Genomic DNA, 19,974 nt, shown 5'->3' with positions numbered 1-19,974 from the left:
CAAGTAATGCCGGATGGAGATTTTGTAGGTCCATATTTATGAGCGATATCATCTGACCGGAACTGCAAAGCCGAGCAGCGGGCGCGCTTCTCCTGCTGGACCCTGTGCCATACTAAAGGGTCCCTCCCCCTCCTATAAGAATCGCGCCCTCCTCGTCCTTGTCGTCTTTTCTTTTTTGCCCTCGACGTCGTCGCGCGCGACGCCGCCGGCCCTCTTTGATCGGCGCGATCGACTCGGATTTACTTCCGCTATCATGTCCAATTTGCTTCCGTCTGGCTACGTCGCGCCCTACGGCGCCGACCTCGAACACGCTGCCTACGGCTCGGACTACGTCGACGCGCACGAGACGCGCTCTTGGGTCGTCGACGGTAGCTACTACTACGCAAACAACGTCTACGAGAGCAACGAGCACTGGCAGCAGCAGCCCGTCGCGTCTGACCAATACGGCGTACGTTCTGCATCAAAGTACCGCTCTATAAAATCTGATATCCTCTTAGGCCGAACCCGACCTCGTTAATCATTATCTCGACTCTTCCGACCCCCAGTCGTCTGGAGTAGGAGTTCCGACCGCTCCCTTCGCGACCCCCGGCATCCCTGCAGAGCCCTATACCCAGGCTTACGATGGAGGTCTTGGGGGAGACGCGTCTAACCCTGCTACCTATTGGAACGGTCAGCAACGTGTATACGGTGATGGCGCTCACGCTTTTGCTCGTGAAGAGAGTGACGGATGCTGCCCGAGCCGTCATCATGTTCATCTCGCCTCGCCCTCCTCCTCTGTCCCCGGTTCGTCTTTCCCTCATGGCCATGCGCACGGTTACGGCTTCGCGTCAAAGGACACTCTCGCCGACAGCACACATCTGGCCCGCCCCGGTGATGCAACTTCTCCTCAACCGGTCGATCAACAAGACTGGGGGAACCTGAGTAGAAGCAGCCAAGACCCGCGGATAGACTTCGGCCCTTATCAGGCGCCGAAGGAGTCTACCTCCACGGTGAGTAATTGACCGCCCGTTCCTCCTAGTTCACGCAGCCCGCTGACCATCCCGGTTGGTGGTAGGTCCAAGCACCGGAGACCGTGGGGTACCCGGGTCACGACTTCAGACCTCTGGTTCCCCCAACATCGACCACCCCATCCCCCTCGCGACTGCCATACGGGTTTGCGCCGCACCAGCCGCCCACTGACGCTGACCAGGAGCTCGTGCAGCCGTCGTTCTTTGTCCCGTCGCAGCAAACCCAACGGCTCGATGACTTCAAGGAGCAGCAGCGGGAGAGGCGGGCCGCTACAAGAGCGGCTATCTCCCCATACTACGCCCAGTCCGGATGGCACAACTACTCGTACGAGTCCTCGGAGACGCCCATCATGGACCATCTCCCCCTCCCGGAGGACGTCGCCCAGCCTGGCACCATGTACCAGCAGCAAGACGCGCAGTCGCCGCAGGGCGCTGCCACGACCATTATTCCCTCGCAGCCCGGTCCATCCCCACTAACTAACCTCGCTCTCGCCCAGTTCGAACAGGCCCGCGCGGAGAACGCCCGCAAGCATGATCTCTACATGGGCCGGACGTACCTTCCCGACCGCGACGACCTGCCCCCCGCGCCGACCGAGCCCTGGGCGCGCGCCTTGCCCACGCACGCGCGTCCGCATCCGCTGGTGCTGTCTGCGGACGGGTACCACCCGCTCGTCAAGCCCGAGCCGCAGGAGTACTCGATGTCGTCCGCGAGTCCGATGTCGCCCGTGTCGCCTGTCAAGACCGACGGTACGGCGGATGTGGATAGCAAGACGCAGCATCGGATGTCGTCGCCGAGTACGTCGAAGACCTCGAAGAAGGTCTGCGAGAAGAAGCCGGTGCTGGCTTGCCTATTCTGCCGCGGGAGGAAGATCGCGTGTGGGCCCCCGTCGCCTGGGAGCAAGGACAAGACATGCAAGTGAGTGTCTAGATGCCGCTCGCCTCGTGTCTACGCGAGGAATTGGCGGGCGGGGGACTTGAGCCTCGCCTCGCCTCGTCCTCCTCCTTCTTATATTCTCTTCTCTTATCTGACAATCTTTTTTCCTCCCACCGTCTCGTTTGATTGCATTGGTTGCTGACATTCGATCTCCGCTCGCAGCCAGTGCGCTCGCCGCCACCTCAAGTGCATTTATCCGACGGAGTCTCGCCGTGGGCAGCGCAAACGCGCGCCGAAGGTTCCCGTGCAGGAGGACGTCACCGGGGCCCCCAATGCAGACACGAATGCCTCCAGTGCCTCCACGAGCGCTGCGGGCTCGAGCAGCAAAGGCAATCGGAAGCATCGGAAAGAGCCCGATCAGCCTGGGACGTGAGAGTGGGACGTGCGTCTATCGCCATGTGTTTCTGAGTCCGAGTCATGCTCCCAGTCGTGCAGTAGCCTCGTTTCGCTGCCCTCGCTTGCTCATCTCTTATTGCGTATATGCTCTCCTAATTAAGCCTTATTGCTTGATATTTGTTTCCTCTTCTGACACTCCCTCTCACTTCTATGATGCTATTTTGCTCATGACAATGCCTCATGTTGTGTATGACATTATAATGCGAGCTAGGATGGTGCTTCATTGGTGCGATCAGGGATACCTCATGCTGCGGGTATTGACCAGCGATAACTCGTATGATGATCATATAGCTGCTAAGGCTCGTGTATGATCGGATGAAGCTGCGATAACCCGACGGCAGTCTTGTCATCTGTATTCAAGAACATCCTGATACCTGTTACACTCGGAACCCAGACAGGAACGATCAGACCCCCCTCCCCCTCTTCTGTTTCCTATTCCCCACATCCCCTTCTATCCTCTCCGCTAATGAATCATTGCCACCTGCAGAGAGCCTATCCAACAGCGACGTCCGAGACGGAGGCGGCCCCTCACCGCTGTTCCGAGTTGCAGCCCGGGCCGCACCCTTAATGCTGAGACCCCCGGAGAGACTCTTGTCTGGTTGGGGTGAACGCGGTCGGACTTGACTCCCTCTTCCTCGAATCTGAAGTTCAGGCTTTGGCGGGAGTCCATGTTCCGCGCCCGGATGCGATGGAGCAGTGCTGAGGCGACTCAACAAAGACGGCGTTTTGCTCCCGCTGTCCGTCCTCGCCCTCTTATTTGCATGAGGGGGAATGTCCCAGCTCGCGTTACTGGAACGCGCATCGCCTCTCGCCGTCGGGACCGTCTTGCGTGTTACGTCTGTCGCACGGTTGCTGGGACCTCCATTTTGGCTCGGTACTGAGGGTACTACAGATGCTGGTCGAGGTGGAACCCCTTCGTCTCTGTGCTCGATCTTGCGCTTGAGGATGACAGGCCCGCTAACCTTGTTCGTTTTACCTTCTACGATGTTAGTATCAGATGCCGACTGCGTGAGAGGCGGCTTGGGTGTAGATAACAAGGACTGCTCAAAGAGAGAAGAGAAACCTGTCGGATGAATGTGGCGAGAATGAAAGACGGCCCATTGCGAACCCTTATAAGGTCTTGAATGTCCTGAGCATGGTCTTCCGACCGTGCGAGAGCCTGAATCTTGCGCATTGCTGCGACCACGGGAATTGGTGGCGACCAATCGTTTTCCTGCTTGCGCTGCACGAAAGTTACTAAAGTTACTAAAACGTCCGGCGCAGTCGTCGTACGGGCGAATTTTTACCTGAGAGACAGCCCGGATAAGCTTCCGGCAGTCGTCCCACGTCTTCTCTCGTAATCCTGACTCTGCAAGCCTCTTCATGGGACTCAGGATACAGCTCGCGGGAGCATAAGGAACCACGCACCTCAAATAGAATGACAGACGCATCCACGGCTTGATTGCGCACAGATAGTATTTCCTCCGACACCGGGTTCTTGGGTCGGGCGTTGTCAGAAGTGGAAGCTTCCAAAGCTTCAGCAAAGTCGTGGATAATAGCCGTTTGAACGCCACTTTCCAGCCTTGATAACGCCATCCGGTTAAGGAGGGTAGTGCAATAAAAGCGCACAAGGTGGAGCGGCTGAGCCGCATGCCGTTCAAGAGAAACGAATGCCGCAAGATTAAGATACTGCCGAGTTGACGGGAGGGACAGGAGACCTCCAGATGGCCGTAGCTCCTGCGCGAGGATCGACCGTGCTCTTGCTAAGATAGACTGGATAAGCTTGTCGCCACTGGATGAATATGAGCGGTATGAGGGGAGAGCCAGGAGGATGTTTCGGACAATAAGGTCAACGTCAGGGAAGGATAACCTCGAAATCGCCTACACCACGGTCATACCATCAGACACTACAGGTTCGCGAGGGAATATAACTTACCGGTGAAAGGCCTTCGACGAGGACGCGTTCGCACTCCGGATCAGCTGCATGGCGCTCAATAATGGATCGCTTGGCTTCTCCCGTGAGAAAGGCTAAGACGAGTGATCGTAGTCGTTCCCGTATTGCCTGTTCTTCCTCGTCCATAGGCTCTTCATGCGGTACTACTTGATCGCAGAGGACCCCCAGCGTTACACGGGGGTCCATGTCAATATGCTCTAGCAGGGCCTTCTTCACAACGACTACCTCAGCGGGTTCGTCTTGATTATGCTTCAGGATCGTAGATATCCATACACAACAGATTGGCCACGACTTACCACTTTGAAGCAATTGCACCAGCACATCCGCGTTCCTCTTAATAAATTTCCTCTGCTCTCTTGACACCTGAACAATGGCGTGGTATCCCTCTATCCGTATCTGCAAATAACGTTGGCTCGGCGAGCGCGATTCCTTCCTCCAGAAACTGTACCTTTGATATGGGGTCTTCGCATAGATCATAGACAGCGTTTATAGCATCATCCTCCAAATCCGGGAAGTCCTTGATATAATACTTGATGTTCGAGGCAACTAAGCTTTTCAGCGCCGGTGAAGGAGAATGAGCCAGCTCTATAAGTCGTCGCAAGGTTTCTCTCCGCTGGAAATTCCAGAGCTCTTGAAGTCATCGCCCATCGCAGTCCGAGGTGACATACCAGATTTCCCGTCCTGTCTGCATGTCGGTCGGCCCGACGTAGCAACTCCCGAATTTCCTTCTCTTGCTCATACTGATTTTTGTTCATGTCGACGACTTACGCGAGTTGTGAAGGCAATGGAGCATGAAATACAGCACGCAGAGTTCGGCGATAGACAACACTAGTTTGTGAGAGCTACGACCGTCCCAAGTTGGGTACTGCGGGACTGCTAACGAGAAGCGCAATACAAGAGGGAAGTGACCGTGACAACTTCAGCATCTTCAGCGTGTACCGACGTGACAGAACTCCGCGTTCATTTGAAGACGACCTCAGCTCTTTCCTGGTATTATGCATCGCTGCCTAACCGTCCGCGAGGTTGTGTTAGAGATATGCCGGGTACTGAAGACCTTTCAAGACGACTCAGATGAATACAAGCCCTCTAAGGACCTTGCAGGAATAGCGCGATCCTGCAGAGCGCTTTCTGATCCAGCTCTGGATGTCCTCTGGGAAGAGTTGGATTACTCTTTCCAACTCCAACATCTACTCCCTGTATATGGAGAAGATTATCGCCGTCCCGACGAAGTTTACGTACGTAGCCACTCTGCCTAGTATATTCGTCCACGTTCATCTCATGGGGACTTTCAGGCGATTGATCATGATATTACTCCAGAGGAATGGTTGCGGTTCGACTTCTACGCACATCGTGTCCGTCGATTGAACTTCCGCGTAACAGTAGAGGACTATGAGTACGACACACGGCGCCCTAGATTGTCGCTGACTATGTATCTCAGCCAACTCAGGCGGAAGCCATTACTCCCATTTCTGAGAACATTGGAGTGCACTCTGGACTTGGGCCAACCATTCGAGGGTCATCATCTTCGACCGTTCTTGACACCTTCTCTTCGACAGGTCCTCATCAAAAGGTGGGAATGGACATGTGACCGTCCTGTCACTTGGTCAGATTGGTCGCCAGGAGGGAGCCGTCATTACGCTGACCAGCGACACACATGTCTTATCATGGAGGACTTCATATGTGTTCTTGTCCGAACAGCGCCGCTTCTAGAAAGCATACATGTAGAACTGCGGGGCGTGCCAGGACCTTCATTTGCTTAGATCCCTGAACTTCGTCACCTGAAAAGTCTACACTTGCAATGTTCCTTGTACCGACCCTCGATCGAGATCCAGACGTTTGAGGATCTTTCAACTCTTGATTCCTTGAACAAAATCAGGCTGGACATAAGCGGATTCAAGGAGGGGGACTTCGACGGCTGGATAGGCTTCCCAGCGTTGAAAGAAGTTTTGATCTACAACGGTGACCCCGTCATTGCCCTGAAATTCCTAGACGTCCTATCCACATCCACTTTGGAGGTCTTCTACGTTGGATGTGATCCTCATCCTGAAGATGCCGGAGGCTGGCGGCGAGAAGAGTGCATCTCCATCTGTGACAAGTTGGCCTCACGATGGAGTGGGACGCTCACTGCTGTGCGCTTCGCCCTCCCAATATGGGGGAGCAGTGAAGGAGGGGACCATGCTTTAACCAATTCACTAGGTGCGGCACAACGGCTATCCACCCTCATGATAGAGATGTCGCTCTCCAGCCTTGGTGAGAGCGTAGACGTGATAGCGCAGACGTGGCCGCGCCTGCAGAATCTCATAATCCCCTGCGAGGATTGCACGATGCCAGAATTAGCATCCATCGCCCTGCACTGCCCTAACTTGAGAAAACTCGAAGTGGAGTGCATCATTGTGTCAGAAAACCCGGATATCGACAGCTTACCGCGGTTGTGGCATACTCTGGAACATATCGACTTTGCGGCCCACGGCGGGCGTGAGTTATCCAACTCCGGCGATACGCTGGTTTATGCACGACTTCTAGATCGCCTATTCCCTCATATCGTGTCCATGGGGAATGGTGAATACAGTAGTGGTAGCGAGACACTGCTTGCCATACTGCAGGTCATCCGATCCGCTCGAGCCGAAGGCAGGAAGCTGGGGTCATGTTTATAGTCTACTTTGGAAGACTCTTCCGTGAGGGCATTCTCCCTACTTCTACACCCTGGAGCTTTCGATTACGATGCTGGCGGGACCGACGGACCACTGCTATCAGCCACGACGCCCTAGAGACTTCAAGGGCCACACCTATTGGCGAGACACATCGCCTACCCCTTCGCATCCATTTTCTCTAGTCGACTGGGACAAACCCGGAGTGCATAGCCTATGCATGGCACTGGAACTGTCATACTGACATGTTTATTGCATACCTTAGAAATACTGGTTCACTTGGATTCTCTTCCCAGATGTCAGTCTGCGATTGCACGCACACCCTGAATGTATTGTACGGCAATGTGGCCCATAGCATGTAAATGCAGACAGCCTAGCATACTCATATAAGTCATACCACAGAAAACAATATGATGGCAACATGTTCTTAGTCCCAGCCCGTCGACTGCTGTGCGTCAGCACCCCATCCTCCACCACCTGTTGTGGGCTCAGCAGCCCAGTCGGATGCACCAGGCGCGGTATCGGCAGCCCAGTCCAAAGCACCTGCAATAAAACATCAGAGTCTGGATCAAATACTATCGTCGCAAGGAAATTACCTTCCGTGGCAAGAGCCGGGTTGATACCACCCGCTGCAGGAGCAGAGGTGACATCCCACTCGGAAAGACCGGGAGCAGCCTCGGGCTCTGCCGCAGCGAGGGCTTTCTGGGCCTCCTCTTGCTGCTGCTTCTCAACTTCCTCAGGGTCACGGTAGAAGAACATGTCGACCATGACGTTCCAGCCGTCAGCAGTGCGGGGAATCGTGCCCCTGAGACGGAGGACCTCACGGGCGAGCAGCCACCAGACCAAACCAATCGAATGGCGAGCCTTGTTGTTCGTGGGGATAGCAACATCGACGAACTTCAAGGGGGCATCCGTGTCGCAGAAAGCAATGACAGGGATGTTGACGTATGAGGCTTCCCGGATAGCCTGGTGGTCAACACGGGGGTCGGTCACGATGATGAGACGGGGCTCCTTGAATGAGCGGGTGATGTAGTTGGTGAAAGAACCAGGAGTAAAGCGGCCAGCGATTGCCTGAGCACCAGTGTTAGCGGCGAACTTCAGGACGGCACGGTGACCGTAGGGACGGGCGGAGATGGCGACAATGTCATTGGGGTTCTCAACAGCAGCGATAATACGGGCAGCAAAGACAATCTTTTCCCAGGTCTTGCCAATGTTGAGGACGTGGATACCTATGATCGCAAGGCGGATACGCGAGAGTCCCAACGCATGAAGTATGTGAGCCTACGAACCATCAGGCCTCCGCTTCCAGACGTAGCCCTCCATCTGCTTCTCGCAGTTCTTGGTACCAATGTGGCAATGAGCCGCGATAAGCATCTGAATGTCTTCCTCAGTCGCACTGAGGACGGAAGGGAGTTTTGACGACATGATGGACCTAGCGCACAAGGGTCAACATCCGATGAGTCGTAGTCCAATCCATGCCAAAGAAAAGGCCGTTTTCGCCCGTTCTTTCGCACAGACGACGGTAGAGATAGTATAGACGTACCACGGAGTAGCTTTTGAGCTGCACGTCGACTCGTACGACGTTCACAGACTTGAGGATGGCTTCGTCGATGTGTATCACAGAATTGGCTGCTGCCCGAAGCGGGTAGTAGGTCCGCACTTTCCCAGGGACAAGTCCTGTTGCTCCCACGGGCCTCCTTCGCAGGACCGCCTCCTAAGTGTTCAGGGCCCAAGTTTTAACTCTCGTTTCGCTGCCTGTGAGTAATACGAGGATGTTTAGCTCTTTTCTTCATTTCAATGTAAGGAATCTATTCTATTGATAGCTTTCCAACCAACGCCTGAATTTCGTCCGGTCCCGTTCTGCAGCAACCACCGGCCACGATTCCCTCCCAAAAACCACTGCGTCTGGCAATCTGTATCGTGTTGTATAGATCCTCTGCCCATTCCCACTTCTTTCCGTCTCTGCCTTCAATCCACTTCTGCGTTATTGGATCGTAGGTGTCGCCTCCATTCGGATATAACACCAGCCACAATTTTCTCGCATCGGCGAGCTCTTTCGCCTTGATTGTTGCTTCGGACACTAAGCCTGCAAGGAACGTGCTAGCGGTACAATTGATGCCATATCCATCGGGACGCAGCGCATCGTTGTCCGGACCCAACACGGCTTCGACCACATCTGCTGCCCGTACTGGTCGTCCATCCAATAATTTTGCCTGAGGGTAGCGGCCATCCGGGAAGACTGTACTGATCCACCATGGCTTTTTTGATGCTCCTGGACCTGAGTGACCCTGATACAAGGCCGTAACGGCCTTGCGGATAGCCTTCACCTCACGGATGAGGGGCACCGTCTCGAATGCAAGACAGTCAATGCTGCTCCATACGTCAAGGTCTGACGCGAAGACCAGCAACCGTTCCAAATGGAATTGACAGAGCGCATGGATTGCAGAGTCCTCCTTACCTTCTTCCGCGGCTGCGAAAGTATTGACGTTGTTGCCGTCCGGCTCGTATCCGCGAGGACCATATGGAGGAGGATAGAAGCCGTCGAATTCCTGAGCCGGACTTAGGGTAGCCCCAAATGGCCCAAGGGATAGAGCGATTGCAATCTTGATAGAGGGATGGGTATCGGTGTTCTCCTCTTGTAAGAACCGCTTTCTGGCTTCCACAGCTAGCATAACGGCCTTCGTCATTATTCTTCGAGCGTCTTCCCTTGTGTATCCTGCGCGATGGAAGGTCTCATGTGCGCACTGATACCTAGAATTCAGTGTATTGGAAGCAACTGCTCCTCGTCGTAACGGAATGGCGTACGTCGAAGTTAATATAACCCGGGCTCCCGCTCGAAGAAATGCGAGGTGTACCGCGATGATGGCTTCTGGGTCCCCATCAATAGGTTTGGCAGACCAGAGAGGAGTATGGGATATATCCTTGTGGAATACATCCTCCAATGTAGTACCCTGCAATCCAAGCAATCACACTTTAGCGTTGGGCAGCGAAATAAGGAGACAGCATGTACCAGGCCTCCATCCAGAGTTACCAAACTTTTGCCAAAGAGATGCCACAAGTTCGACACGGCGGTCATATCAAAACAAGCGCACAGAGAATAATCCAAGATCAGGCGTCTACATTGTGGGAAAGGATGATATTGATGATATACAGAGTCGGAACGGAAGATGTCCAGGATAGCAACACCACATTACGGGGACAGGAGCAACAAGATAGCGACTAGAACATACAGGTACAGCTAAAGCAAGAACGAGAGGAAATAAGCGTGGAAACAAGCAAACTGGCCGAGGTAGGTTCCGGCTTTGATACAAGACAGGCTAGATGTCAAACCCAAAGGTACAGCGTTCACGCCCTGCGAGCTACCTTGGGGCGAACAGATCTCCTAGGCCTCTCATCGTCGTCGTCGTCCTCCTCCGCGTAATTCACCTGCGCAGCAGTGGCACGGGTCATACGGCCTGGTGCAGATAAAACAGGGTTGGCGGCAGAGTTGGACTTCGGCTTAGTTCGTGGCCTTGCACTGGCACGGGCAGGTGTGTTCGCGTCAGTTATGGCATTCGACCTCTGAACGTCGTTCTCCTCCTCCGACAGAGGGCTCAGTGCCTTCCTTTTGTTGCCAGTATGGTTCCTTGCAGAGTCGGAGGTCTCTCCAATAACATTCGAGATCATTTCCTGCGATGGCTGGGGCAGGTCTTCACCGTTTTCTGCGAGGGATGCTATGACGTGACTTCGACGCCGAAGCAACCGCGAGTCTTCACTTTTGATACCTCTGCCTGAAGGAAACGCACCAGGAACAGCGATCTGTTCGGAAGCCTCCGGTTCGAGTTTCGGGCTCTGTCCACTAGCCTGTGGAGGGCGGTTTTCTCCCTCGGGCACAGCATTTGCAGACTCCGCTTGGCGCTGCTCGGCTGCAACACATACCTTCGGATAGATTTTCGGTTGTATGCCGTAGGCTTTAGTGTACTGTTGCAGCCATGGGTCAAAACGAGCTTGGTCCAGCGTCATTCGCCGGCTGGGATCAGTCTCCAGAAGTCGACGGACGAACTGAACGGCTGGGACAGCAACGGTATACTTAGACGATTGACTCGAACCGAAAAGCGAAGGGAACAAACCGTATGGTGACGCCCCGCAGTTCTCGAGCGTGTACCAATCGATACTTCTTTGAACTATCCTGGGCATAAGCTCAAGCTTGGAGTTCTCTAAGAATGGGCTAGTGTTGGTAAGCCTGGCGAATGAAAAAGTTAATCACAGAAGCACAAGAGTATGGCCAATGCGTACATCGAGAAGACTATCACCCCGACGCTCCAGCTGTCGACGATCTGATCATATCCTTCCTTGCTAGATGTTTGTGTGACAACTTCCGGTGCGAGATAACTGGGTGTGCCACACATAGTCTACAGGTCCATGTCTTATGTCAACCATGTGGCATACGTGAGACATGCCGACTGACCCTAAGCATAGTCAGGCTATCAACAGCCTTAGCGAGACCAAAATCTGCGACTTTCACGACGGGCGGGGAATCCTTCGTCAGGAGGACATTCTAACATATAGTCTGTGAGCACCAATGTGGCAAGCCGGGCTGCATAGAACGAACCTCGGGTTTTAGATCTCGATGGGCGATGCCCCTACTATGTATGTACTACAGTTGTGTCTCAAGTTGAGGACCTAGAACGATAGTGATAATATTGACTCACGGCCAAGGCGTCACATATTTGGTACGCGAGATGCTGTGCCTCCGCTTCAACTAAGTTTGACATTAATCCAAGCGTCTCACAGAGTTGGGCGGAGACCACTTACCCACGCCGCCTCGCTTTAGGATATAGTCGAGAAGGTCGCCGCCTTCCACCAGCTCCAAGACGAGATCTACGGTTTCTGAGAATGAGTTCAGTGTACGGCCGCTGGAGCGCCTATGTTCTCACTGATAGTTTTGATCTCGGTCTGGAAAAAGGCTTCTTTTAGCTGACATATGTTTGGATGCTGCAGCGACTCGAGAATCATGATCTCGCGACCGAAGGTGGAGGTCTTGCTCTTGGGTTTGCCATTCGCATCGGCTTCGGTAGGCTTTCTCACTTTGCTGAGGTCGATGATCTTCACGGCGTACCATTGACCAGTCTCTTTGTGGATGGCTTTGTATACAGAAGCGAACGTGCCCTTACCCAGTTGCTGGCCGACATCGTATTCTTTGTAGAATCCAGTCACTGGGGGTCCACCGGCTGTAAGACGGAATAAGAAACCTGGAAGCCAGGCAGCCATTAGAAGGTATCCAGACGAGCAGACAAGGCGCGACAGACGATAGTCCTCCATAGCATTCTCTTGAGGATGCGGCGTTCCGAAAGCAATCTCATTTCCTTCGCGCAGAATGCCGTATTGACCCTTGCCAATCCGTGCACCGTTAATCTGTCGGAGGGAATGAGTCATCGTCAACGGATAGAACAACTGAGGGAAACGCACGAATGTTCCATTGCTAGATTTGTCGTGCACAGTAATAGTGCTGTTTATATCTTCCCTTCCGTCCCATTCAATTGTACAGTGAATATTGCCTGCGCAAAGCCGAAGATAAGCATCGAGAGAGGATCGACGCGTTCCGACGCGTCATGGACGCGTAATCCACTGCTTATCGCATCGCGAAACGGAATCAAGCACTTACTGATCTTCAGCCCGGGAAAAACAATATTATTGCCAGCAGTTTTATTCTCATTCCGCCCGAATTGATATATCGGAATCGATTTCCATAGGTCAATCCGCGTCAATTCCGAACTACATGGTTGCAAGAAGCCCCAGAGGTGTGCCTCATTTTGAACGACTGGCTGAGACTGGGACGCCTGTTGCGTGGACTGGGTAGCCTCCTGCGTGTATTCGATTGAGTCGTCCGTGACCATGGCATCGTCAGAGGGTACAGGGGGAGGGTCCATTCGGTCGGCGAGGGAATACAGGATATTGCACTGAAAGTGGGCATGCAAGACGACGAATCAGTTCGTCGCGTTTTGGGTATCATCACCACGCACTGTATCCCCTACCTGAATTCGAAACCGCGGGTCCCTTGAAAATAGCAGGCGCGTCTAGCTCCTTCGATAAGGGCTTCAGCACAAAGAAATAGTGTCAGAGCGTCCGGTAGAGAGCGACACTCAAATACAAGAGACAAGATGGGAGGAGGATAGAGGGTAATGCGCGAACAAAGCAAGGCCAGTCGTATAGCCAAGGTTCAAAGTGGCACGGACGGTACAGCTTCGGATTCCTGCCATAAGAGGCACTTGCCGGAAGTCCGGCACCCTGACGCCCTGAGCAGCCTTTGTATTCACGGCGTCGCTGTTCTCATCCCTTTCCAAGACTATATGACACTCTCTTGCAATCATACAAAGCAATCTGTATATACCGGAAGTGGTCTGGGTATGGCCAAAGCAGCGGGACAGGAGGATTGACCGTTAGATGGTTATGAAACACGATCGAGGATCCACACATCTGAATCAGTAAAAAAGATCGAAATGACCGAAATTAGCGAGCATTATTAGAAGAGTGAATCCAACTATCCGTATATCATACTATGTATATATCTGAAAACAACCCGAGACGACCTGCTCATAATGCTCAATCAGCCTAGCCGGAGTCATTCGCCGGAACTTCCTGCTGGGATCCATGTCAACTCCTCGCGTGGTGCATCGCTCTCCTCGGTGGGGCTAAGATCACCAGGACTGAGCGCCGCCCATTCTCCCTCCACCTTCCTCTCCAGGCTTGCGATCTTCGCCCCCTTCCTCCTCAGGAACGTCACAACCTCCCTAGCAGATCTCCAACCCGTCGGACCTCTGTAGGACGACACGCCTCCATCCGTAGCGTTCCCACCCTCATCCACATCGAGGCGCCCACCATACGCTCGAGCCAAGTGAGGCGAAGCCCGAACCCACTTCCCCTCTGCACCAGCGCCTTTGTCCAACTGATCGAAGAACGAAGCAAGCGCCCTTGCAGCTTGTACTCGAGCGCGCAGGACGTGCCGGATGAGTCGGCGTGTAGGCGGTCGACGGCGGCGTGACTTCACGGGGGGCTCTGCCGCCACGCCTGAAAGCCCTCTAGCCTGTGCCTCCTGAGGAGGGGGAGAGTTAGGGGTCGAGTCGCTTGGCTTCGGCCTTTCTATCCAGGGATTCGCTGGAGGAATGCGCGGCGTCGTATATTGCGATAGTGCTGCCAAGGACAGGTCCCAGCGTTTCGGCATCCATACCCCGACCAGAACACGCCACGCGGCGACCACACGCTTCGCGCTGCGATGGTCATCAGGCAAACAAGACAGCTTCAACGGATAGAGATACCCACTGCTCATAGTTGTCTGAGGAAACGATGACGATGAGCGTGGGTCAGCAGTAGCGAAGGAATCGACCCGCACCATTAACGAGTTTGTTGTGATACTGTGCGAACAAAAACACGACCGTTGCGGATACCAAGGCTCCGATTGGTGTATACCAGAGAAAAGCCCAGAGGAAGAAGAAAGTAGCCGGATATATCATGAGGACAAACAAGAATCCGAATACCACCTTATTCTGTGCCTGCGTCTCCTCTTCTTCTTCGACCAACCTAGCGCCAAGCCTGCCCATGAAGTAAACCGGGGCATGCAGAATGAATGGTACCAGGAAGAAGGGCAGGCGAACAAGGATCGAAAGCGTGGAGAATATTAATGCCATGAGGGTCAGTAGTCGTGAGGGTAAGGCTACGGTAGCGTTATGCGGATCGAGTGTAGACGGGAGCGGGAGAGCAGAGAGCGTAGTATTCGTCAGGTTAGTCGTCTGTAGGAGCGAATAATATTCAAGAAGGTGACGCTTGACAGAGTGGAAGTTCGGCGTCACATCCGGGGTACAGAAAAGATCCACCAAGCTGGAACCAAGAAAAGATAGACTCAGTACGACAACGTGAATGAATTCTCGAGCCCCTTACGTCTGAGAGACTGTCACAAAATCATCAAGATTTATGCCCTCGTCATCTTCCCAGAGTAAGTCACGAGCCATCCGTGCGGCATATAGAGTATCCCTGAGGGCATGATGAGGATGAGTCCCAGATCGCTTTGCAGTATACGTACCAGTCCGGCGCGTTTATGGTCGCTTGGATCAATCCAGCTTCCAAATCCCGGGTCAGGCGCTTGACAGCAGCTCGGCGCTCGCTCTCTTCCCCCTTCATGAACTGTTCACGGTAAGGATCCATAGTAATAGGACGACCAAATCTGATTCCGGTAAATGTCAATCATTCCAGACGACCCTCCTCGTCGCAGTGAGACTCACTCCATGATAACCTAACCGTGTTCATCAGATAGCATTCGAGTAGATGCGGACAAAAGTGACACGCACGTCGCTCCGGTATTTGCTCTTGTTCGTATACACAATGGCAGTAGGGACTATGACAACAGGGTCCTTTGCTGCCTTATCCGGGTTCTCCGAGGCCCATTTTGTGTACTCCAAAGCAGCCCATGCTGCGCCATCTTTCACTTGCATGATTCGCGGCTCTGTGTAACTAGTGCCCTCGGGGAATAATGCAACCGCATATCCTTTAGAAAGAGCTTCAAAGGTACCACGAAATAGAACTTGGCGGTCCTTGGACTTGCGCTCTACCGGGATGTTGCCTGTGCTCTCCAACACCCATTTTGCAAACGGGTTGGCAAAGAGACTTGCTTGGTGGGTTCCAAGAGTTAGAAAACCCTTCAAGAGGAACGGATGAGACAGGATATGTCATACCTTTACTCCAATAGTGCAGAACACGCGAGTTAGGGAATGCAGAGGCTGGTTTCAGTCGCGTTGGGCGTTAGTGCATCACACGTCCACAGACAGACACACACATAGGATAGCTGGGTCCAACATCATGTTATGATGTGTAGCAGCACTTTTTCCACACGACTTGCATTAGTCCGTTGAATCCCCAGCGTACGGAACTATAACGAGACCTACATGATGAGTGGCCCATGCTCGGGGACATTCTCTCCTCCTATGACGCGGATCTGACTGAAAAACGAAACGACCGCCCATCCCGCAATGCGAACAAGTACTCGATGTAGGATCCACAAGTCAGGCATAACAAGCTGCAGCCAGTCCGTGAGGTTGCGGTCGCTCCTCGTCCTCCTCGTCAGTGGGCAGGCATCTATTTACGTATTTTCCCGCGTCAGGCTTGGTTTACCTCTTTAGGCGTCCCGCGTGCCCAGGCCGCCAATTCCTGTCATGGATGGCGCAGATGCCTCCACGGGACTCTCATCCGTTTCCTACATCGTGTCTTCAGGTGTCAGGCGATCTCCTTTCAGGCGAACCCTTTGAAAAGCGTCAAGTGCACTCGGGGCGCAGGCTAAAGATTGCCTCGGTATCAAGGCCTTTATCTCGAGATACGACAAGAGGAAGCAGCGGAAGATAAACGGAGGCTCGCCTGCTATCGATATGCTCCCAGTTGTACCTTAGGACATCGCTGGGGCGATAACTCCGAACACACTCACTTTGATCAGAAGGTTCTTGTCTCAGCCTGTGCAACAACCTGCGACTGTGGCAAGGTATATGCTATATTGAACGGTGGGGAAGAGGTCATGGTCTCGGTCTTCTGACGGTCTTTGTACTACATCATAGCTGCTGTCTACTGGCGCCAGCTCCTCATGCATCTAGGAGAGCGCTGTGTTACCTATCACCTTATCATGTTTACTATCATCCTCGCCCCGTGATGTTCCTCCCTGACCCTTCTTGGGAAGGCTTCCTCGGTATCATTGGCTGACCATTCAGTCCTACTCAATCGTGTTCGGGAGAATGGAATCGTGTGCGAGGCGTCCTCACTCGTTAGTGATAAGGTTAGCTTCGTTCGCGTACGCGGAATTCGGAATCCTGGCCCCTATTCGAAGCAAAGCTGCTCCTCACACAGTGCTATATATGCCTGTGGTATGCGGCCCTAAGTCTTGTATCTTCACGCTTACCTAGAGAGATTTGCTATGCTTGCTAGTCCGCTCGCACCCGCTGACGTCCCTTCGGGCCCCAAGGATGCTCCTCCCGTCGAGCAACGGTCCACTACCTACACCCTCCCCAGCTCTTGGTGGTCATCGGAACGACTCTATGAGTTGGAGCGGAGAGCTATCTTCTCCCAGGTCAGCGTGAACACCGTCATCAGGTTGCCTGTGATGCTCAGATCCCCTGCAGTCGTGGCTGTATGTCACGCATGCCTCCCGCTTCGATCAGGAGGGGACGTACTTCACGTACGAGATTGCGGGCTACCCGTTCTTCATCGTACGTGAGAAGGCACCTGCTGGGCAGGAGCTTTCTACGCCCGTGCTGCGCGCCTTCCATAACGCTTGCCGTCATCGTGCCTATCCCGTCGCGAAGAAAAAGGAGGGTAACGTGGGTATGGCCGGCGTCCTCTCCTGCGGGTACCACGGCTGGTGTTATGACACGCGCGGGACTCTGCGTAAAGCTCCTCAGTTCGACAAAGTTCCCGGGTTCGACAAGTCTGCAAACTCCCTCTTCCCCATCCACACCCATGTCACCGAGTCCGGACATGTCTTTGTAAACTTCACCGCTTCTCCCAGTCCTCCGGCGTTCAGCGAGGTTTTCCAAGGCCTCGAGGACGAGCTGAAGGAATTCGATTTCTCGAACTACGACTACCGGGAGTCCTTCGAATTGCGCGGCGACTTCAACTGGAAAGCCTTGATGGATGGCTACCAGGAATGTTACCACTGCCCCACAGGTGAGAGCAGCCATCGTGCGACGTTCCCCTCCTGGGTATCACTGACCGGTTGCGCCTTCAAGCACATCCTGGGCTTTCTAAGGCGTTCGCAATCCCGACCTATCGGGTCGCACCGAGAGCGAACTATTGTCGCCACTTCGCAAATCTGAAACCCTCGAGTGGGGAGGGACCGAAGCAGCCTCAACGTGCCCGCAGCAGCTCGTTAACTGAGTGGTTGGGCTCCTTCATCTTCTCCGAGCGACCTGCCGAAGAGCAGGAAGCGGAGAAGCAGAAGAACATGGCTGGCGAATTCAATGGGCTGTGGGTGTATCTGTTCCCCAACAATGGTATCAATTGTTATTCTCCGGCATGGTATTCCATCCGAGTTATCCCTGTGTCTGCAACGAAGACCATCCTAGAGTATGACATATTCGCGAAGAAGGGCGTCCAAGAGACCGAAATCGTGGAGTTCATCGATTTTCTTAAGCAAGGTACGTATCAGTGACGGACTGAATGTTGTATGAAATTTCCGTTGACAACGCCGTGTGTAGTTGAGATAGAGGACTTCAATCTGTGCGTCGCTACCCAGCGCAATCTCAGAGCAGGCGTCTACAGCAGCGGCGTGCTACATCCCGAGAAGGAGAACGGCGTCCTGTACTACCAGAACCTCGTGAGGGAGAAATTGCTTCAGCACTACGAGGCTGAGAAGGCTGCCGGTAAGGAGATCAGCCCTGCGGCTGCTGGATCGAGAAACTCGCCAGAGGATGAATTATGTCGCGGTCTGGAAAGTGGGTTGTGCGGGGGTAGTAAGGAACTGGAGTGGTAATGAGTTTGCTTGGTCCTGGATAGGGTTCTGGGTATTCGCCGTCTCCAATAAATTTCTTAGCCTGCGCTTCAACCTCGCATGTCATGTATTACATGTATCCGCAATTGTTGTAACTATTACTCTTAGAGCGCTCCTGTATGCCGTATTTCCCAACTACAAGTACTGTGCGATATTCGTGAATGAATCAAAGTAGGTCACATTGATGCACTTCCGCCAGCCAGATCTCGACTCTTGACGCAGTATAAGAGCTAGAGGCATATCACGACGTTTGTAAGATCTCGATCTCAGTTCGAGTCCGATTCTTTTTCGAACTCCCCGTCACGGGTCACGTCGTACGACCATGATTTGAACGTGAAGTTGGAGTGTCTGGACGGACACGTACCGGATCCGGGAAGCCAAATACTTTATTGCTTGTACTGAGCTGCAGAGTCTTGACTAAGAACTGTGAAGATCAGTCATGCCCCGGGCAAGAGCAACGTGTCAAGTATGCAGCCAAAATGAGAGCAAATACACCTGCTCGAAGTGTATGATCGTATAGTGCGTTTGATTTTAGGTTTGTCGCAGCTTCTTACCAATCAGCAATTGAGACCCTAGCTGCAGTGTGAACTGCTATAAAGCACACAAAGGTAAGACTCAGGACCGTCCCTCACTTTGAAAGCACATTAGCGATCCTGCTATTGTTAATAGATCGCGCATGCTCTGCTGCTACTACTCAGGGGTCTTCTGCTACTACTCAGGGGTCTTCTGCAGCCACAGTTGACCCTGGAATCTCGCAATCCCGCACAAGCGGGGGAATAGGTGAGCAAGCGGAGATAATCTGAACAACTATTATGCAGAGGTCTGACGTTGCACCCGTTCAGGACATAAGGGCACATTTGATGCCAAAGTTCCCTCTCCGCTGCGTCCCCTGACGTCTCTAAAGTGGCCATATATCCCTGAAGAACCATCATATGAGGATCCGCTGAAAAGAAATGATCCCAAGCCTCTTCGGATGCATCAGTATGAAGCTATAGGTAGTATTTCATAATTTTTTGTACCTCCTGTACTTACTCGGGCTGCGTGAATCAGCCACGTCTCCGGCAGTCCGGAAGGCCCTGACGGCTCATCCATCCCTTCCAGTCCTTCTGCGTCAAATTGATGCACTACGAGGACAAGAAAGAGAAGATGCTTTGCAGGAGGCCCTAGGGGTTGGGGCTGCCGATGACCTCGGGCTGTCTGCATCAAGACATACGCATGGGCGCTCTTCTGAACCGCTTGTCAAGACCGATGAGGAGCGTGATGCGTTGAGGGCGCTGGCGGAGGCCGTCGAGAGCGCTGTAAGAGGTGGTCAGGATGGAGTTCTCGGGCTAGACTGGGAGGGAGGGACGTGATGCTTCTCCGCCTCGCGATGCTGCCGCAGGGTCATCCCCAGTCTCCCGTAGGCAGACCGAAACACCTCCCTTGTAGACGAAGAGCGCATCATTATCACCCATGGCAAAGGACAACCCCGGACATCAAATTCGAGCACGATATATCCAAGATTGCAGGGGTGACCACCACTGATCAGTCTGATCATCATCACGTCTGTCGTACGC

The 19,974-nt window shown here is 53.5% G+C and overlaps 9 protein-coding genes across 9 annotated transcripts; 4 read left to right on the top strand and 5 right to left on the bottom strand.

Moving 5' to 3' along the window:
- Positions 1-253: 253 nt before the first annotated feature.
- Positions 254-2,314, top strand: GLOTRDRAFT_127510 (uncharacterized protein; the record flags this gene model as incomplete). The annotated part of the gene is made up of 4 exons (XM_007866095.1): positions 254-448; positions 498-989; positions 1,055-1,923; positions 2,104-2,314. The coding sequence occupies 4 exons, from the start codon at positions 254-256 to the stop codon at positions 2,312-2,314; spliced, it is 1,767 nt and encodes a 588-aa protein (XP_007864286.1).
- A 339-nt stretch (positions 2,315-2,653) lies between these two features.
- Positions 2,654-5,142, bottom strand: GLOTRDRAFT_120457 (uncharacterized protein). Its single transcript, XM_007866094.1, has 8 exons — positions 4,939-5,142; positions 4,719-4,883; positions 4,567-4,666; positions 4,253-4,509; positions 3,745-4,197; positions 3,624-3,695; positions 3,446-3,559; positions 2,654-3,377 (listed from the first exon to the last, which is right to left on the bottom strand). Exons 1-8 carry the CDS (start codon positions 5,023-5,025, stop codon positions 2,742-2,744), a joined length of 1,884 nt encoding a protein of 627 aa, XP_007864285.1. The 5' UTR covers positions 5,026-5,142; the 3' UTR covers positions 2,654-2,741.
- A 123-nt stretch (positions 5,143-5,265) lies between these two features.
- GLOTRDRAFT_92273 (uncharacterized protein) lies at positions 5,266-6,749 on the top strand (the record flags this gene model as incomplete). Its single annotated transcript, XM_007866093.1, has 4 exons — positions 5,266-5,505; positions 5,563-5,991; positions 6,031-6,663; positions 6,690-6,749. The coding sequence occupies 4 exons, from the start codon at positions 5,266-5,268 to the stop codon at positions 6,747-6,749; spliced, it is 1,362 nt and encodes a 453-aa protein (XP_007864284.1).
- Positions 6,750-7,187: 438 nt separating this feature from the next.
- Positions 7,188-8,589, bottom strand: GLOTRDRAFT_110439 (40S ribosomal protein S2). The gene is made up of 4 exons (XM_007866092.1): positions 8,462-8,589; positions 8,208-8,350; positions 7,515-8,147; positions 7,188-7,461 (listed from the first exon to the last, which is right to left on the bottom strand). The coding sequence occupies exons 2-4, from the start codon at positions 8,341-8,343 to the stop codon at positions 7,346-7,348; spliced, it is 885 nt and encodes a 294-aa protein (XP_007864283.1). The 5' UTR covers positions 8,344-8,350; positions 8,462-8,589; the 3' UTR covers positions 7,188-7,345.
- A 104-nt stretch (positions 8,590-8,693) lies between these two features.
- On the bottom strand, positions 8,694-9,994 carry GLOTRDRAFT_115180 (Homocysteine S-methyltransferase; the record flags this gene model as incomplete). Its single annotated transcript, XM_007866091.1, has 3 exons — positions 8,694-9,669; positions 9,724-9,869; positions 9,929-9,994. The coding sequence occupies 3 exons, from the start codon at positions 9,992-9,994 to the stop codon at positions 8,727-8,729; spliced, it is 1,155 nt and encodes a 384-aa protein (XP_007864282.1). The 3' UTR covers positions 8,694-8,726.
- Positions 9,995-10,863: 869 nt separating this feature from the next.
- On the bottom strand, positions 10,864-12,794 carry GLOTRDRAFT_38621 (Pkinase-domain-containing protein; the record flags this gene model as incomplete). Its single annotated transcript, XM_007865768.1, has 11 exons — positions 10,864-10,967; positions 11,028-11,140; positions 11,194-11,309; positions 11,366-11,455; positions 11,510-11,554; positions 11,610-11,659; positions 11,713-11,778; positions 11,835-12,149; positions 12,207-12,312; positions 12,367-12,455; positions 12,563-12,794. Coding segments are annotated over 11 exons (1,326 nt in total), but the record flags the coding sequence as incomplete, so codon positions are not given.
- A 522-nt stretch (positions 12,795-13,316) lies between these two features.
- On the bottom strand, positions 13,317-16,014 carry GLOTRDRAFT_58277 (glycerol-3-phosphate 1-acyltransferase). Its single transcript, XM_007866090.1, has 10 exons — positions 15,834-16,014; positions 15,725-15,768; positions 15,624-15,668; positions 15,240-15,559; positions 15,174-15,184; positions 14,975-15,115; positions 14,833-14,925; positions 14,288-14,772; positions 14,218-14,230; positions 13,317-14,165 (listed from the first exon to the last, which is right to left on the bottom strand). Exons 1-10 carry the CDS (start codon positions 15,956-15,958, stop codon positions 13,520-13,522), a joined length of 1,923 nt encoding a protein of 640 aa, XP_007864281.1. The 5' UTR covers positions 15,959-16,014; the 3' UTR covers positions 13,317-13,519.
- Positions 16,015-16,846: 832 nt separating this feature from the next.
- Positions 16,847-18,473, top strand: GLOTRDRAFT_73704 (ISP domain-containing protein; the record flags this gene model as incomplete). The annotated part of the gene is made up of 4 exons (XM_007866089.1): positions 16,847-16,999; positions 17,052-17,595; positions 17,658-18,065; positions 18,126-18,473. 4 exons carry the CDS (start codon positions 16,847-16,849, stop codon positions 18,398-18,400), a joined length of 1,380 nt encoding a protein of 459 aa, XP_007864280.1. The 3' UTR covers positions 18,401-18,473.
- Positions 18,474-18,828: 355 nt separating this feature from the next.
- On the top strand, positions 18,829-19,936 carry GLOTRDRAFT_120454 (uncharacterized protein). The gene is made up of 5 exons (XM_007866088.1): positions 18,829-18,937; positions 18,995-19,026; positions 19,088-19,198; positions 19,261-19,413; positions 19,469-19,936. The coding sequence occupies exons 1-5, from the start codon at positions 18,858-18,860 to the stop codon at positions 19,768-19,770; spliced, it is 678 nt and encodes a 225-aa protein (XP_007864279.1). The 5' UTR covers positions 18,829-18,857; the 3' UTR covers positions 19,771-19,936.
- Positions 19,937-19,974: the final 38 nt, after the last annotated feature.

Source organism: Gloeophyllum trabeum (assembly GCF_000344685.1).
Source record: "Gloeophyllum trabeum ATCC 11539 unplaced genomic scaffold GLOTRscaffold_00004, whole genome shotgun sequence".
Lineage (NCBI taxonomy): Eukaryota > Fungi > Basidiomycota > Agaricomycetes > Gloeophyllales > Gloeophyllaceae > Gloeophyllum > Gloeophyllum trabeum.
The sequence above is the reverse complement of the archived record's forward strand: the minus strand, read 5'-3'. Positions and strand labels throughout refer to the sequence as shown.

Coding starts and splice junctions, on each gene's coding strand:
- GLOTRDRAFT_120457 (XM_007866094.1), bottom strand. CDS start 5,025: ATGAACAAAAATCAGTATGAGCAAGAGAAGGAAATTCGGGAGTTGCTA. Junction 4,198..4,252: donor TCGTCGAAGGCCTTTCACCG/GTAAGTTATATT, acceptor ACCGTGGTGTAG/GCGATTTCGAGGTTATCCTT. Junction 3,378..3,445: donor ACATTCAAGACCTTATAAGG/GTTCGCAATGGG, acceptor CTCTTTGAGCAG/TCCTTGTTATCTACACCCAA.
- GLOTRDRAFT_110439 (XM_007866092.1), bottom strand. CDS start 8,343: ATGTCGTCAAAACTCCCTTCCGTCCTCAGTGCGACTGAGGAAGACATT. Junction 8,148..8,207: donor CTGGAAGCGGAGGCCTGATG/GTTCGTAGGCTC, acceptor TTGCGATCATAG/GTATCCACGTCCTCAACATT. Junction 7,462..7,514: donor CCCGGCTCTTGCCACGGAAG/GTAATTTCCTTG, acceptor GTTTTATTGCAG/GTGCTTTGGACTGGGCTGCC.
- GLOTRDRAFT_58277 (XM_007866090.1), bottom strand. CDS start 15,958: ATGCCTGACTTGTGGATCCTACATCGAGTACTTGTTCGCATTGCGGGA. Junction 15,669..15,724: donor GTTGGACCCAGCTATCCTAT/GTGTGTGTCTGT, acceptor GACTGAAACCAG/CCTCTGCATTCCCTAACTCG. Junction 15,560..15,623: donor TCTGCACTATTGGAGTAAAG/GTATGACATATC, acceptor GAACCCACCAAG/CAAGTCTCTTTGCCAACCCG.
- GLOTRDRAFT_120454 (XM_007866088.1), top strand. CDS start 18,858: ATGCCCCGGGCAAGAGCAACGTGTCAAGTATGCAGCCAAAATGAGAGC. Junction 18,938..18,994: donor TCGAAGTGTATGATCGTATA/GTGCGTTTGATT, acceptor TTGAGACCCTAG/CTGCAGTGTGAACTGCTATA. Junction 19,027..19,087: donor CTGCTATAAAGCACACAAAG/GTAAGACTCAGG, acceptor TATTGTTAATAG/ATCGCGCATGCTCTGCTGCT.